This window comes from Andrena cerasifolii, chromosome 5 (genome assembly GCF_050908995.1).
Source record: "Andrena cerasifolii isolate SP2316 chromosome 5, iyAndCera1_principal, whole genome shotgun sequence".
NCBI classification, from domain to species: Eukaryota; Metazoa; Arthropoda; class Insecta; order Hymenoptera; family Andrenidae; genus Andrena; species Andrena cerasifolii.
In genome coordinates this window covers 3,749,024-3,767,092 of record NC_135122.1, presented here as the reverse complement: position 1 = coordinate 3,767,092, position 18,069 = coordinate 3,749,024, and the positions used below count along the sequence as shown (strand labels likewise).

Below are 18,069 nucleotides of genomic sequence, written 5' to 3'. Positions count from 1 at the left end.
AGGCGGAGTAGTGCACGCGCGGGGAACGCAGTATTCCGTGCCGGGCATGCGCACTGCGCCGCACGGGTGAATTCCGTTACGCATTTTTTCCTCCGTTACGAGAGAGTCGATCCGCAAGTGGCCAGTCTGGCAAAAGGAAACGCAAAAAGCGAGTCGAAGAAGCGGGAGAGATAGTGTTTTAAACGTCGCGGCAAATCCTCCCCACCGCTCTCCGAGAGAGGGAGAGAGAGAGAGAAAGAAAGCGAGACACGCAGCGGAGAAACGCGTCGTTCGATCCGGCGGCCCGTAGTGCGACGGGCGTAAGCAATGTTGAATGAGTGACGTAACCTAAATACAAATATCGCCTATCGTCGATTAGGCTGATCGCTGAGTACAGGCTCGGTTGGAAGAACGACAGTTCTGTGCATCGCTCGAGACGCACACGACGCACACTCTCGTTCATTTACATACAGACTTTTTCTCCTACTTCCGCTCTCCTATTTCCGTGTGCGGTAATCCAACTCCCCGGCAGACACAGCCGCCGCAGTATCGTGTTAACGTCTCCTCGTGAACGGTTAGAGTCGCTGTTTTTTTTTTGTTGTGGCGTAGGGTTGCGTGCTCTTTGTGCGAACAGAAGTGCTCGTTCGCCTGCTACTTTTCGCGTGGATAGAAAAGAATGGCGGAAGATTGCACCGATGCCGATTATCTCGGAGCGTACAGCCGCTTCTTCGCCGAATTCGTCGCCAGGGTAAACCCGTACGATCAGCTGCCCGTATCGGTCAACTCGTATAACGTGACCGACGCCGAGATCGTCGGTGAGATCATCAATGTGACGCTACAGTATCTCAACCAAACGTAAGTCACTGTAGTTTTTAAACAACCCATACAGCGCGCTGCGTGGGGACAGGCATCGGCTGTGTTTATTCGTTTGATGGCTTTTATGGCGGCCGGCTCCGAATGTAAACAGACGCGGTACAGGTATTGCCATCTGACAATTTCTCGCGACTTTTCACCCGCGTCACGTGCTTATGTCGATAGAATCTGGTGGCTTTTGGTGGAATAACAGACAAGTATTTAAAAGGTTTATCGTCACTTTATTTTTCTTCGTGCACGTGCAATTATTGTGTATCCGCACGTTCGTCGCGTCGGGCAACACGTGACGGGATAATAAAAGTAGGTGGGGCTGTAACGCTTTAAATGACAGTGGGAACGTTTACAATCGATCCGCCAGCTTTTTTTTTCCTACGGCGATCGCGGGCATTTTTCGGGGGGGTGCTTTTGTTCTCGCGCGACACATTTGCCATCTTTAAATTATTTTGACGTATCAGTGACGCGAATAAGAAATAGAAGAATCGCTTTTCCCCATTGCGAGTGTGACTCGAGGTTTACGAAAGACGCGTAAAATAGCGTTTCGCTACTTGGCCGCTCTTTTCGTGGGTCATTGTCTGAAAATAGAGAATGCGACATGAGTGTTCTAGTATTTTGCCAGATTTTTGGGAACTTATGGAATAGAAGAATATAGAAGAGAGATATCTACGTTATATAAATACGTGAAACTCGAAGGGCCAAATATTTGTTACCAATGTTAAGTACTCATGATTCTAGTAATTAAACAAAATTAATTCAAAGGCATTTGTGACTTCAAATGTATTTATAAATAATATAAATGTGCAAAATTGCAATGCCTAAGTATCCTCTACGAATGTTAAGCTTTAAGTTACGATTCTAATGAAAAAATTCTTTTAGGTAGGTTTATTTAAAATTAATTTTAAGACACCGTAAACATATACTCCCCACGCATGATAAACAAATTATAATGCAATTTAAACAATGAATCATAGTTTATATCGGCGATGACTACAGATGGAGCCCTTAAGGGGTTTTATCTAGCGATAGTATTATTAACTAGCGAAGGTGGTTAATAATAAGCTCCGGAACTTAATTTGCACATCTCCGAATTAAATTTATCTTATTAATGCTTTAACACCTATAGGCGCTCGATTTTGTTTCCACAACAAAATCAGCTGTTTTTATGTAAAAGAATTCCTGTCGAAAATGTGCGGGCCGATGAAAATAAACAAATTCTAGGATATTAGGTGCTAACGCTTCGTCATTCTGATAGAGGATAATATTAATCGTATACCCGTAATTACTGGAAACTGACAACGATCTCGCAATTGCTGCGGTAGCCATAGGTCAAGTCTGCTGAATCACAACCGGGGAAACTTGGGTTGGAGGCTTGAGTAAGGAGGGTGGTTTTCCTTTATATATTTTCCTTCTTTTTTGATTTTGTGTGACTTTATATATTATATCAAAATTATACTTGTATAATTGTACAAATTGTATTTTTTATTTTTGGATTCAATATTTCAAAATGGAGGTAAATCGATATTGCGTGACTTTTTCGCAACGCGGGAGTTACTAATAAAAAATTCTCACTTAACATTTGATCGTTAGTTCTACACAGTTGTATCCAACCTTGTTTTCCATACATTTTAAAAATAAAAATAAATTGTTTTTTTTTCATTTAAAATACTTATAATTACTTCTACCAAATTAGCAATAAGAATAAATTAGAAGTATCTTTCCAATGTCGTTGAAAATAATGAAATGGAACGTACCAACAGCACACCATCCTCTGTGGTTTCATACTTCCGCACGACTTTGTTGTTATCTGGACCTACTGAAACTGTCACCAGACTATCACCTTCCATTGTAGTCACGTTCTAAACAGAAACATGCAAACATTTGTGTGAGTATAAATGATAAAAACGTGAAAGTCGACGCACTATTTTTTTTTTAATGTAAAAATGCTAAAAAAATATTTGAAACGAATTGGGTATATTTTAACCCTTGGTAAACTTGCCGAAGAACTGTGTCCTCGCCGATTTCGATGACCTTCACATATGTTGTCAAGGTCGTCATTCTGATCAACATTTCCCTTTAAACTTTTTGGCGGTCGGCCTTAGTTTCGGAGATATTAATAAAAAACTTTCGGCATAATATATTGAAATCTGTTTCACAGCGGACGGAATTAGTACTGGTTAGGGCTAGATGGAGCGGGGGGGGGGGGGCGTAAAGCATGGTAGCGAACCGATGTATGTGTTAACCCTCGTCAGACGGTATAGGTACAATTTGCGTTTTTAAATTGCGATAACTTTTTTATCTCTAATTTTTTGGTCTAGATTATATAGACCGAATTTCAGAAAAATATCTCAACCCCCTTCCGAGATAAGGGGTCGAGTTGAGGGTTGCATCGATAACAGCGGCATAGGCACAATGGCGCCCCTATATATTTTTAATGAAGATAATGCAATAAAAAAACAATGCGACTTTTTTTTTAATGATAACGTTATTTTATTATAAAAAAGTGAAAAAAATACATAATTTACATTATAAAAGAAAATTTGGGAAATTTTTTTTATTGATTTTCATTGAGTCTAAATGTTATCAATTTATCGTACAAATTATACCGACAGTGAGAATATTCATATAAAATATGTGAGGGTGTAATTGTGCCTCTGCCGTCTGTTAACGTTGTAAAAATTGTGCCGTCTGACGAGGGTTAAACTCGGTAATTCTAATGTTAAGTTACGTTTTTTGCGAATATCTCGTTAACCAAAGCCGACCACCAAAAAGTTTAAAGGGAAATGTTCAGAATGACGACTTTGACAACATATGTGAAGGTCGTCGAAATCGGCGAGGGCCCAGTTCATCGTCACGTTTCCCTAACCCTTCTGAATCTGTAAAGACCGTTGATAATTCGTGCCACTCGAAACCAATACACGGCGATTACTCGCGTTAGAAACTGACGCGTTTCCGATCTACATTTGTGTTTGTTTGGAACGATTATTGGTAACTAAGTAGACACAACTTATCATAGTCAGGTAATAGACATGGTACAGAATAGATATAACATTTTGTGGACTTCCGCGGCCCAACATTGACTGCTTTACCGATCTAGAAATGCGCGACTGATTGTAGTGTCCTCTGTTCATGAACGACGGCCAGTTGACGAACTCTTCCCCGAAGTAGGGGAGGCAATTGGGAAATATTGTGAGAGCGCCATCTACTTAAGTAAGCTCTGTAATCGGGTCAATCGCGTTACAGGACCGGTGTCACACAAGTATTGAAATATCGCAATAATGTTTTTGTCATTAAATAGTCTGTTAAATTTTACAGAATCGATCATCAAACAGTCGAAATTCCCAATACTACCAATAACAGGTGACAACTAACCCGATTAGACTGCTTTAATTTTCGCCACCAGATGGTGTAACGGAAATAAGGAAATGCCAATGTGCGCCTGTGCGCTCGCGTGTGTGTAAATGCATGTACGATGCTTCGCGACGCTGGCTCTGTTTTGTTAATAAAAATTTTTTAAAAAATTAAAACCGACTTCAAAAAAAAAAAATTATTTTTGACTTTATAGTTTTATATATATATTGACACAACATACTGATGAGATATGTGCGTTCGAACATAAAAATAATAATAATTAGGCGACAATAGACTTTATTATTAACCAGAACTGGCAAAATATTGACCCAATATTGATGCAGTGTAGGATGGGTCCACCGGGGCATCGCCCTCTTTCGAATAAAAAAATGATTATCAAAATCGGTCCATGTGCTGAGGAGTTATACGTGGACAAACATAAAAAAAAATACATACGAGTCGAATCTATAACCTCCTCCTTTTTGAAGTCGGTTAAAAAGTCCAACTTTAGCTTAGAATGTCCGCCATTTTGTCTGGAATTACTGTTTCGAAAAGTCTCGAAAAGTTCATTCAAAAACTAGACAATTTAATATCTTAAATAAAGCTTTTTGAATTTTTAATTCCTGATGATCCAGAATCGAGCAGCAGTGGTCACCGCAAAACCCCTCTTTTTACAAGACCTCCGGGAGATCAGCCACAACTTCGTTATTGATAAAAAAATTTAACTAACAAAATTATGAGATACTCTCTAAAATACTCTATTTCAAACACAAAAATAGGTTTTGAAAAAGGTCTCACAGTTTTTGAGAAAAAATCTCTTCAAAATCACTCTTCTTCGGCCTCCTGACCAGACTTAGGAGCGATGGGGCCTAAGTGATGGAGGGGGAAACACCTACAGGAGCGGTGGTAATGTGTGCGCGAACTGACGCCAGCGCCAAGCCAGTTAAGTGGCCTCAACGCGAAGCCAGCCACGACCAACCAGTGTCGCCGGGAAATAGATTGTCGACGCTGATTGGCCGTGGCTGGCTTCGCGTTGGGGCCACTTGACTGGCTTGGCGCTGGCGTCAGTTCGCGCACACATTATCACCGCTCCAGTAGGTGTTTCCCCCTCCATCACTTAGGCCCCACCGCTCCTAACTCTGCTCCTAACTGAGCATGACCTCATGAACGGAGGACCCGTCCTCATAACCGGATAACACTCTAACTGCCGTAACAACCAATATTGCGTCGCGGCGATGTGATCCTAAATGTTTGGAGATAATTGCGTGAAAAGCCTAATAAAATGCAGAAAAAGTTACTTTTAACGTAACCCCAGCCGGCATGTACTCCTCGTATTCTTCACCTAGGGTGAACGTCAGTTCTACCGTTCGTATCATTGAAATGGTACGAATAGTCCATTTATCACCGTCGTTTGAAATTTGCAGTTGCGGATGGGACATGCTCATCATTTTCCGTGGAATGTATGGTACACCTGTGACACAGGCTGTGAGTGCATATCTACAATCATTAGAAACTAAACTTTTTTAATTTCGATTTGCCGTGTGGCAATTTCCAATGCGATACCGCTCGGGACAAAATTTTACTTACCCATGTAAAACCGAGAATATATCGTTCAAATGCAATTTAACAACTAGGTCTTCAAATTAATAATACATTGAGACTGTCGATGGTTTGATTTTTTATTTAACAAAAGGAATATTTAATAAGCACAAAATCGCAATATACCATATGCGATGTGAACGTAAATAGTTATAAAAATATATAAATATCATCTTAGTTAAAATACAAAATTTTGAAGAACACAGTGTCCATTGAAATCAAGTTTTAGTTTCGTTCGTTTCACGATCGCGTTTCGTCCATAATTATGCCCGGAAGATAATATTACAGATCATACTTATTTTTGCTGCCATCGTAAGGTACGCCGCAATCATTTTTAGTTGCACTTTTAAACATACCCACAGCCTTGAAATACTCGTCGAGATTGTCATTTCGTTCATGTTGATAATTGCCAACGAGCGACGTCATTCCGGGGACCGTTTGATGTTGCAAAATTGGTAATAAGATAGTAGCGCTCGGTTCTCCAGGAGCTTCTGCTTTCAACGGCTGCAACAAAGCCTGTTCTTCAATCCTACTTCCATGCAAAAGTTGAAGAGACTCGGATTCTAATATACTCGCAACGTGCGTGTCGCTGTTGCGTGTACTTCCGATCTCGGTTAAATATTTATCGAAACCGCAGTCTCCTTGTTCCCGAGGCGAAGACTGTTTCCGAATTACTTCTCCACTCCATAACTTTCTCATATCTAAATAGCGTAATATCAATTTTTTGGTGTTGAAATGTTGTTTACTGTCCGCTAGATTTGCCTTTTTTTGCACAAATTGTTAGTAAATGTTTAAATGGATGATCAGAAGAAAATATAAAATTGATAAGTAGATTGCGAAAGTTTATGCAAATGCATATTTTTATAGGAAAGGACTGAACAAGTGGGACTATGACGAAAATGTGCTTCGCCATTATACAGTACAGAGAACCAAACTGTTCATGTTCTTGATAAATGTTCACCAAAGAAGGAATGTGAAGATTATAAACTCGAAAGCGTTTGCAAAATTTAATTTTTTTTTTAAACGGTCCATGGGAGGGAAAGCCAATAGGGTTAATGCATTAATCTCTACGTAGTCTCTACTTTAAGTAATACGAGTCTCATCAAAAAGTGAGATATCGCCTTGACAACGTCTGCTTGCGAGTAAAAGTTTCATGTGAAAAATTATTAAAATATAATATTATTTATTATTCTTTGTTTAAGGTACTTATTTTGTAACATACGTATTAACATTCTTTGTTATTTTAAATAATAACCATGTAAATGACATAGCTTTGTGTTAATGAGCTCTGTAAAATATCTAAGTTATGAATTATTTCATATTTAATTTAATATTTGTTTTTTTAAAACATTATGCATTTCTAAGTATTATAATAATAAATTATTCCTCATTTACCTTTACTAGATAACGAATGAAAAACACATTATTTTCAAATAACAAATAAATTATTCTTGGGTTAAATTAAGTGCCATTAACCCGTAAGTAGGTGCATGGGGTTGAGGCCACTTTGATCGCTAAGAAAATACAGAACGCATAGGTTTCATTTTTGTGGTGTTTGTAAAAGTAATAAATGTTGATTAACATATATACTTGTTTTTACTTTTCAATACCTTTTGAGTTATGATAAATATGAAAAAGAAGTTGGTGTCACTGCTGACCCCATGCGCCCACTTGTGTGATTTCCCCAATGCGCCTACTTAAGGGTTAATATTCCCTTACTAACATATCTTTTTTATATTACACGTTAAACATGTTCCAAAGTCTAACAAAGAGTCTTCGTACAACATAATGTTTTAAATGTTTTATTGCTAATATTTCTTAGTATTATATAGCTTCATTAATAAAAGACAAAGCTTCTTTTCTAAACAATTATCAGAAATGGGAATTGATAAAAAAAGATCCTCCTAAACGTTAATACAGGTCTATAATGTTAGAGGGGTTTCTATGCAATTTGGAATTATACAAATTAAATTTGTTACGCTTACGGTTGAAAGAATTTCGAAACGAAAAATCCATGATTACGACTATGACGATATAATTTTTACTATATGAAACAGTATTCGAATCTTTCCAATCCAAAGTTACGTACATCTCTCACTGTCAGGTATCTTGTGTAGGTTACGTTCTATGTTCAGAATAGTTTCTAACTAATGAAGTTTGTTATTTTAGTGGACCACAGTTTCCTACAACATTTAATGTTATTTTAAAATTTTTTAGGCAATGTCCATGCAGCTTACAAGCACACTTGGCTCATCAAGTAATACAGGAAATCAAATCCATGTGCAAGAAGCAGCCAGAAGATTGTGGATTTAAGTCTCAAGAGAAAAGTACGTTTCCTCCCAATAAATTTCTTTATTTTGCTACATACAAACAGAACAAGTCTTCAATGACACGCATTATCTTGCAGCATACACTTCGCTAAAATTGATGCAAGCCATTACTGGAAAAGTGAATGAAATATGTACTCGCTACCTGGACAATAGTAGGCTGGCATTACTGCCACCACCTCCGTCAACACCACTGCCACAAGTCGCAGCAGGTGGGAACAAGAATTGCAGAAGAAAAATGGAGGACCGCTACGTGGTCTTACATGACTTACATGCTACGTTTGGTATTACCGTAAGTATTACCATGAAATTTTTATTGTAGTATACGTAGATATACAGCGATTGTTATATTAAACAAGTATTTCTAATTTCCAGGATGATTCTATAGCAAATTATTATGCAGTATTCGATGGACACGCAGGACAAGACGCAGCTGTATATTGCGCTACGCACCTTCATCAGTATTTAGCGGAAAGCATATTTTATCCTACTAACCCAGAGCGTGCCTTACGTGATGCTTTTGTTACTACCGACGCACAGTTCATAGAGAAATCAAAGACTCAAGTGAGTAACAGAAATCGACGTAAAGCGACACGTTTCTCTTAGATGAATATGATCAACATTTAAAATGCTACCAATATCTTTTCTCTTCTTTTAGAAAGTATGCGGCGGAACTACTGCAGTGTGCACCTTATTGTTGAATAAAAAATTATACGTTTCCTGGGTAGGAGATTCCTCAGCTATGCTAATAAAACGTGACAGTATTGTTCAATTAGTAAATCCTCATCGTCTTCATCGCGAAGTAAGCATACGTACAGAGTTATTTACTTAATACATTGCAAATGCGCTAGAACACAGACTGGGGAATCTTTGAAATATTCTTTAAGTTTTCCTCCGCATAACATGATCGTATAGTACTATATGCTCGTAATCCGAAGAATGTATTCTTATTCGTGTGGTATCGACACCCGGAGACGGTGCTTCAGGGTCAACATTAATCATCTGTCTGTCGTGACAATTTTTGAATTGGAGGCCTCGATCTGGATCTACAATTGGCTGATAGTTTGAAGTGTCGTTCAGATATGTTTTGCTCGCTCTCCAATCATAGTAAGCAAGATCAGATGGATGGGGCCATAATTTTTTTTGCCCTGTAAAATATGCCCACCAATCTTCCCTTTCAAGTCTTTCGCTGAAATCAATGTAACCAGACACCTCGAACTGCAGTTTTTTAAGATTTCTGATGAATATAATAGTAGATATGGTCTTTAGTCTGTTCGCACGCTCTCGGAGCGTAAGTTCTTCCATCACGTTGTTAGCTGGCTTTACAAATTCCGATGTTAACTCGTATGGTTTATAGATTGGAAAGAGTAAAGCTTTTAAAGCTGCCAAACGCTTATAGAATGCATTTTTACTGAGAGTTTCACCTGTACAGCGATACCCAAGCGCAGCTAATTCATGCGCGACATTAAGATTTCCTAAATATCCGAGATCAACAAATGTTACTAGCGAATCTAAATAATCTTCGTAACTTTTGAATTTTAATAATCTTTTATCACTATCTATCTGTGTTCCTATGACCGTCATCTTGAAATGCAATTTTCTTGATTGATAATTTTCACGATAATTTGTCAAATTCCCGTTTGAATGACACGTTTGACAGGGAACTTTGGGTTAGACGATGCTGGTGTAAGAAACAAATGATATTTGTTAGACATAGCGTGTTTGCAAGGTTTATAATAAAGCGTACGTGACATATTGATTTCTTCTCCTAGGATGAAATACAAAGGATACGAAAGATGGGAGGAGTGGTGATGCGAAGTATGGGAATTATGAGAGTTAATGGAGTATTAAGTGTTTCAAGAGCAATAGGTAAGTTAGTATTTTGTTTGCTAGTAGATATTTTCTTATTCATGCAAATACTATATAATATATATGATCTCCCATGTTCTGTTTTATTTTCGTTTGTATATGAGACATAAATATCAACTATAGTAAAATTTATTAATAACATATTAATAGCTACTTGATTCCCTGTGAATAGTCACAGACTTAGTATGGTTGCTCTGCTATTGATTGGTATCTTAAAAACAGAACTTAATAGACCTTTGATATCTAAATCGTTAATAACATTCTCATAAGTTTTCTTTAAAATTGATAGAAATTGCATGCCATGATGTGTAAAATGCACTGTAATGAAGACTTAAACGTAAATAGTTCTCCAAATGGGTTTAAATGAATCTTTTATCCGTCAAGTAAGGGTTCACTGATACCCAAAATAAATAACGAGGAAATACAAGAAAATTAAGCACAGCTTTGTCATCTTTACAAGTCGTATGTTTATTATTTTTTGCGACTTATAAACTGTGATACTAAAAAAAGGATGGTTTCTCTGTTTGAAAATACGCTATTTGCTCTGGTAAAAAGAGGCTAATGTGCAAAATGACTTTTAAAAATAAAACTGTTTAAAGTTATGTACTCCATAGTGAGGTTGTTTGTTTCGTTTTTAGCTTTTTCTCTTGCATTTCCATACTGTTATTTCCAGCTGGATGGTATTACGTATTTCAATTAAAGTTTATCAGATTATGTATGCTCGTGTACTTAGTTCACAGCATTTTTGAGTAATGAAGTTTGTACAATCAATTACATGTGTTCCTTCTACCAGGGGCGTATCTAGGGTGGGGCAAGTTGGGCTGGTGCCCTGGGCGCTACTGTCGGGAGTCGCAAAAAAGCCGAAAAAAATATTGTTTCTTGAATAAATTTATTTGGATGGTTAATGTTAGTAGTTTACGCTTGTTATTCGTGTGCTTCGCATGCCTCTTTAGAGAAGCTTGGAAAAAAACTTGCTGCACTTTTTGGCAAGGCCGGCAGAACTCATAATGCAAGTAATGCGTCGCATAAGGGCGCCAGCCGAAGGGGGCGGTAAAAAACTATATCGCACATTTAATAATAAAGGAATCCAACTCCCACATAAACAAAATGTAAATGTAATTTTTTTTATTGTACCTCGTGAAGACAAAACATATTAAATAGAAAACAGGTGCAAAAATTTGGGGGCGCCAAAAATATTCTTGCATAAGGGCGCCAACCATCCTCGCGCCGGCCCTGCTTTTCGGCTTCATTTGCCTCCAACTTTCGTCTCTTTCGCTCTTCAGCTCTGCTTTTTTTTAAAAGGATTATCTAAATTCTAAATAATATATTTCTGAATGTTTTTTTTTTGGGGGGGGGGGCGCAAATTCTATATACCCTTGCCCTAGGCACTGTTTACACTAGATACGCCACTGCCTTCTACCTCTTCAAAAGAAATTATTGATTTGATCATTTTTTAAAAATGTTTTGCAATTTTTATTAATACTCGATTGTCTACTTTCATTATCAATACACGAATGTAATTGTGAATTGTGCAGTCAGTAATTATTGTAGTAAATTGGGGTTTGCCTGTAAAAAAATCACGGAAAATTCAAAATCGATTTCTTCGCGCCTTAACCTCTCTTTACCAGAGCACGTCACATACTCGTGTTTATTTAAACACTTATATCTCCCTCTTAGAAAACAGATAAGTTTTATGGCAAATATACAAGGTATTAATGTCACAATTCTGTTGCTACGTGTTATAACTGAAAGTAATTAAAATTCTATATAATTGTATTAGAAGCCAGTTTATCAACGATGGAGTACTTAAACGTCCTCTTATCGAATAAAATGCGTTATCATCGTGACTATAAATTCGTAAACAAAGATTTAGAGATAAAAGCGTCGAGTAAATAATTACGTTTCTGTGATTTATTTATTTGTGTTCACTGTTACAGATCTCTGTTAAAAGTCTAGGTTAACTCGCCGCGGCGATTTAAAAGAATACGTTTGTGTATCCGGGAATTGTCATAATGACATTTCAACAAATGTCGAACAGGGAACAAGGAAACTGCGCATATTTAAGGCGTGGTCGTATCTTGAGGACTTTTATCGATTGTCATTTATGTATCTATTCTTCGTACTCACGTTCGTCGTTGACACATATATAACACACAAGGTGAACGATACCTCTGCACGATCAATTCTATCTTCATTCAACTTGACACTTCATAGAGTTCTGTCGATGTGGCACTACTTTCACTGTGCGCCTGCATAGGAGCCTAGTATTCACTAGATGGCGATGCATGTACTCTTTTGCAATTGGTCAAGTGCATCTAGTACTATGGGCAAATTCCACCTACGCCCAAATCGCTCGCAACGCCCGTAGATAACATTCCAAGATTTATGAAAATCTCTTGAAATATGGAAGAGAAATCTGTGAAAGAGCCATTTTACTGGAAAATGCAGGTTTTTAACTATTTGTATTTTTTGTTTTTCCTGTGTGTTCCTAACACGCAGGATGACGTTTCAAGCATTTCGCTTATATTGCCCAACGAACGATAGTCCATTTTTTCCTTTTTCCCTCCTCTCTCCTTCGGGTCCCAGCAGCAGCGACGCACCGGGAGACAAAGTGGTCGGGCGGTCACCCATCTTTCCCCAGTACGCCGCCCCGTGATGTTTAACTTCGGTGATCTTACGGGAACCGGCGTTTCCATCACGGCCATGGCCGCTGGTAGGGTTTTAACTATGAACTACGACTTGAGAACAGGAACATATAATTTATGATATTCATTTTATTATCAAAACGGAAAAATTCTACGTTCGTGGGCGATTTGGGCGTAAGTGGAATTCGTCCTATGTATGTACATGTGCTTCCAGCCAGGGCCAGCGGAACCCATTATGCAAGTTATGCGCCGCACAAGGGCATAATTTGATCGCACCCAAGGCACAGTTCCATCCACACGGGGTACACATAAAACTGCAACAGCAATTTTTAACCATACGATCATTCTAACATATATGTCCACGGTAATCCACTTCTCTAGCGAGAAAGCGCGCGAAAAGCTTTGCCATCTGGTGGTGACATCACGGTACTGCTGCGGGCGAAGTATCGCGCGGGCCGAATATGCGCATGCGCGCGTGATGTAGACTGTCGCATACCCAGGTCACGTGGTCTTAAAACAGCCGTACACATGAAATGTTTACACATTAATTACATCTTAATAACGCGTTTCTGAGACATACTACATAGCATATGTCCATCCTAGAGTATGCACGAATAACGTGTCAAAATTTGAGGAAGATCGGTTCAATAGGTCTTGAGTTTTGCGCGAACATAAACATCGGCTCTCTCTTTATATATTAGCATAGATTAGAAATGACTAATAGCTAACAATCTTGAAATATATTTCTTAAATAGTTTTTGAATTGGCTGATTTATTATTAAAGAATTAATCAATTACTCTGCAAATTTTGATCACAAACAAAGTGTTTTACACCTTCTTTATGGCGAGTTATCTCTGAAATGAGCAGAAATTGGGACATTCACCTTAAATATATAAACAAATATTTCGCGCTGCCAAAAGTTGCGTGCTCGCGATGAATCCGAGCAGGGAGGAGCGGCGGCATGCTGCTTAGCAGCCGGCCAACTATGGCTTAAGTATCGCCGAGGAAAAAGGAAAGAAAAGAATCTGGACGCGTGTCAGGTATCCTGTTGGTTCCGTTCGACCGCTGACACAATCGTACGTGCAGCCATGCTCCGAGCAATGCACGCTTTACTGGCTGGCTGCTACAATCGCATGCCCGGAATAATTAACAGCTCATTACACCGCTTTTGCATCGCGAGAGGACTGCTGTCTTCGCGATTGTCCGTTCTACGCGGCAGTTTCTCTTCGCCTTCGCGAAATTTCGATAGTTGTGATCGGTGGCGCGGTTGCTAATGGTGCGCCTTATTAGGGCACTGCTGAAAGCAGCAACGATGCATCATCATAATTGGACGAAGGTAGCCGGCGTAGTTAAAAATAACAGTTACCACGCGTAGCAATAAACGCTGTTTTTATTATCAAATTATGCATCATCCGCATTTTGATTCTTGATATGGACCCTGTTGAAAAAATTATACGAATAATGAAACCAATCTGCATACACAGATGTGGTATATGAAGAACACAAGTTTTGTATAAATTAGACAGGAATAATCATTTAGTTAAAGTTTCCTTGTGTTTCTGATAAATATTATCAACATTATTCCAAAAATATAATTTTTGCAATATTTTTGTTCAATTCTCAAGAAATATGATCTCATTTCTGATTTCTCGAGGAACAAAAAATATGGAGAAATCAGGAACACTAGTGTTGTTGGACTCGTCAGTAGGTGCGAATAAAAAAGGGTGATTCGCCCTAAAAATAAGTAGCAATGATAACCTGATGTTATAGAATAAAACATTAATTATTATTCACAGAATCCTGTATGGATTTCATAATCAAGATGCAACTGCTTACCCAGCCAAAATTAGTGGAACACCAAACAGAATTTGGTAGCTGAAATTGATGGAGTTATCAACGTTTCTTATACTTGATTAATGGGATTGTTGATGTTTGGTTGTCCTGTGGTAGTTTACAAAAAGGCAATTTTGTACCGAATGCTTCTATCTGTAACATTTTTTACTTTGGAGTTTCTTACATAATGGAGAATTGATCAACTGTATTATATTATTATTGTTAACGACTTTCAATTAAAGGATGAGTGCAATCAGAAATATTTGACAAATTAAAAACAAAACATGTTCTAATAATCATTCTGCATTGCAAATAATAGTAACCTACATTTTTAATTTAGTAGTAAGTAGTAACTGAATTAAAAACACGAATGCAAACGTTCTGTTCCCAAAGATACATTAATTACAGGAATATTTATATATTTTAATAATTCTCTTTGGCTTTATAACCAGTAAATAAGGATATTTTTCCAGTTCTCATCGTTTTTATCAGTCAGCTATTAAGGAATGTACTATTTAGATTACTGTTATTCGGAATTTAAGATAATAGTATCGCATTAAATGTATGCTAACGTATGTAAGTAGATACAGTACTGCTCGGTTAAGGTAGCGAATCTGTCAACGCTTCATTGAGTTTTATGGTAGAACTATTCCACGTGGAAACCGACAGCGATAACTTGGACGCTCGGGATAAGTCACGCATAACTGAAATTTTCAAGATTCCTATTTTACATCGCATCTTTACGAAAGTGACACCAATGGGTCCCTCAGATCCTCTTGATTAGAACGAGTCCAAAGACGACGTTATTCCGATTCTTTTCAACGATGTGGCAGTGGAATAATTTCCACATTGTGCAAATTAATTTTACATTCCTCATAATTAGATACAGTTCGAATAACGTCGTATGTGAACTCATTTTGATAAGGAAAATCTCAGGAATCTATTGGTGCCACTTTCATGAAGATGCAACGATAAATAGATAACTTGAAAGTTTCAGTAGTGCGCGACTCATTACGAGCGCTGAGCTTATGGTTCTTGATTCTTGCACTGCAATAGCTCGGATATGATGGATCTCTGGCCTGCGTAAATTAATACCGGCAATAAGTGATCCTTATTTTTAAATTCTTAAGGGAACGGTTAAAATTTTTCAGAAAATCGATTTGTTTTTGTAGGGGCTAAAAGTTCCGGGGGTAAGTTGTTCCGACGGCTCTATCTTCAAAATAAAAAGAGCGTTGTACCTTAAATTATTTTTTCCGCGTGAGTGTATCACGCCACTCTGTCGCCCACTTTAACCCTCGTCAGACGGCACAGGTACAATTGTAACTTTTGCGTTTTTAAATTTCGATAATATTTTTTCGAGAAGCCGGGAAGGGCTGAAGTTTCATGACATCTCTAAATGTTTGGTCTAGATTATATAGATCAAATTACAGAAAAATATCTCAACCCCCTTGCGAGATAAGGGGTCGAGTTGAGGGTTGCATCGATAACAGCGGCATAGGCACAATGGCGCCCCTATATATTTTTTATGAAGATAGGGCAAGAAAAAAAGGATGCGATTTTTTTTTAATGATAATGTTATTTTATTATAAAAAAAGTGAAAAAATAGATAATTTACGTTATAAAAGAAAATTTGGGAATTTTTTATATTGATTTTTATTGAGTCTAAATGTTATCAATTTATGGTATAAATTATACCGATAGTGAGAATATTCATATAAAATATGTTACGGTGCAATTATGCTTCTGCCGTCTGTTAATGTTGTAAAATTTTGCCGTCTGACGAGGGTTAATAGCGCCCGCGACAGCGAATCGTGTGGTTGTAAGCAAGAACCTATTAGTCGCGTACCGGATAAGTAAAAATTTGTCTGTAATTATTTTTTTGGTCTATTTCAATTATGTAACGTCGATATTATAGATTGATTCGTTCTTATGGATCAAATGACATTTAAGAACGTGGTGTTATAGCGTTTATCGTTTGAATATATGTATAAGCAGAATAGTCTTTCAAATTGCTACATGTGTCGGTAGGGGTAGTTGTTACCGTGACTTGGGGGCACGTTGTTATCGTAAAAACTTGCCCCGCCGCAAATGTATAAATTGAGGGCTCGGATGCAATAAGGGGACTAGCGCTCGAAAATGGGAAAAATTATTGTCCAAACGTTAAGAAATATTGGAAAATTAAATGTTGTTAAACTGTATTTTAAAAAATATAGTGCTGTAAAGCTCGCCACGACACACCATTTTTCTATTTACAGCTTGTTTATCCAATCATTACACACTGGACAGGTTGGAAAATGGGGTCATTTTGATGATTTTTTTTTCATATAAAGAAACGTCATATTTAAAAATCAAGATATACAACTTGTCGTGTATAAATTAAACTGTATTCTCTTCAAAAGGATATTTGATACCTTAAGAAATGGTGCCATAGCGCAGCCTCTTCTTTCAAGGCCTCTTCACAGTTGCAGCATTTGTTGTAGCGAAAATATCTCAAAGATTAGTGGACCGATTTGAATGAAATTTTTCACGAATATTCTTAAGACCACAATCTAGTACATGTCGAGACGATTTTTCAATTACTGCCTTGCTTTGTTTTTTATTAACCAAAGAAGATGAAAACTTAGATCGAAAATCATATGTTTGAAAATAATTTTTTTTTAGTTTTAAGTTTTATAATATTCATGCAAAATTGTATTCAAATCACAGCTCCTCTTTTCATGTTACAATTGAAAAAGCTAAACCCTTGTTGGATCTGAAAATTAGAGATGCCACAAATCAGTGTACGAAAGTAACACAACAATTCCATAATTAATAATTCAATAATCTGAATTTACACGAGCAATGTATTTGTATTGGAAAAAATAGTTGTGAATAGAAAGCTATTTCTTTCTCTTTTTTTGTTAAAATTTGCCAAATTTTTAAGCTTTATTATTGAGGTCTAAAAATTTACAGAAATATTGGCAAATACATATCCTGGAGTGCGGTACACCCCGTGTGGCCGCGAAGGGTTAGTATGTTTCGAGGGCAAGGTTTTCGATTGAAATTGAGACAGACAGAAAATTTCATTCCCCATGGCGCGCAATTTTATGGAATCCGAGGGAACTGTTACAGTTATCCATTACACAGAAGAGATGCTTTTTACATCTGGAAACCACGCGATGTGGCGAAGCGTGGGGAGTATCAGTATTCAACTGGCCCGTAATTAACTTTAATTATCTATTTAATGAATGGCGCGACTAATTTGAATAATGGCACCGCCGTAACATAGACGCTTCCGGTTACTATAAATTTATGCGGTCATTTCTACCGCTTTGCCACAACTATGAATGAAACCGTACACGGTTAATGACTAAATAAAACCTGGCAGTTCGCGAACGAAAGGAGAACAACAACGACTAATCTTCGCCATCATTCGCGAAAAGAAAAAAAAAAGGTTATATTATAATCTAAGAATAAATTGTCTGTTACACAGTGTTGTACAGGATGCTCCATTTAATGCGACCACTCTAAACATTTTTGGTGATTTCGATGATGCGAAAAGTTTTAGCCCTTCCTCGTCACACCTCCTTTTTCGATCGACTTTGACATACCTGGGTGG

At 37.6% G+C, this 18,069-nt stretch overlaps 3 protein-coding genes across 5 annotated transcripts in view; 1 reads left to right on the top strand and 2 right to left on the bottom strand.

Moving 5' to 3' along the window:
• Positions 1–655: 655 nt before the first annotated feature.
• LOC143369097 (uncharacterized) overlaps positions 656–18,069 on the top strand; it is a 164,024-nt gene continuing 146,610 nt past the window's right edge. The window contains exons 1-6 of the mRNA XM_076812549.1: positions 656–834; positions 8,014–8,123; positions 8,204–8,415; positions 8,499–8,687; positions 8,782–8,925; positions 9,896–9,992. Coding sequence (XP_076668664.1) covers positions 656–834; positions 8,014–8,123; positions 8,204–8,415; positions 8,499–8,687; positions 8,782–8,925; positions 9,896–9,992 — 931 coding nt within the window. The remainder of the gene's footprint in view (positions 835–8,013; positions 8,124–8,203; positions 8,416–8,498; positions 8,688–8,781; positions 8,926–9,895; positions 9,993–18,069) is intronic.
• Positions 1,084–12,266, bottom strand: LOC143369127 (fatty acid-binding protein). Of its 3 annotated transcripts, none has more exons than XM_076812623.1 (5): positions 12,120–12,266; positions 6,153–6,300; positions 5,496–5,680; positions 2,601–2,705; positions 1,091–1,424 (listed from the first exon to the last, which is right to left on the bottom strand). In XM_076812623.1, exons 2-5 carry the CDS (start codon positions 6,220–6,222, stop codon positions 1,365–1,367), a joined length of 420 nt encoding a protein of 139 aa, XP_076668738.1. In that variant the 5' UTR covers positions 6,223–6,300; positions 12,120–12,266; the 3' UTR covers positions 1,091–1,364. The 3 variants fall into 3 exon arrangements, with proteins under 3 accessions (XP_076668737.1, XP_076668738.1, XP_076668739.1); XM_076812624.1 differs by having other exon boundaries at positions 1,103–1,424; positions 5,496–5,668; positions 12,120–12,262; XM_076812622.1 differs by lacking the exon at positions 12,120–12,266 and having other exon boundaries at positions 1,084–1,424; positions 5,496–5,694; positions 6,092–6,300.
• On the bottom strand, positions 8,920–9,962 carry LOC143369126 (cilia- and flagella-associated protein 299-like). Its single transcript, XM_076812621.1, has one exon. It carries the CDS (start codon positions 9,705–9,707, stop codon positions 9,006–9,008), a length of 702 nt encoding a protein of 233 aa, XP_076668736.1. The 5' UTR covers positions 9,708–9,962; the 3' UTR covers positions 8,920–9,005.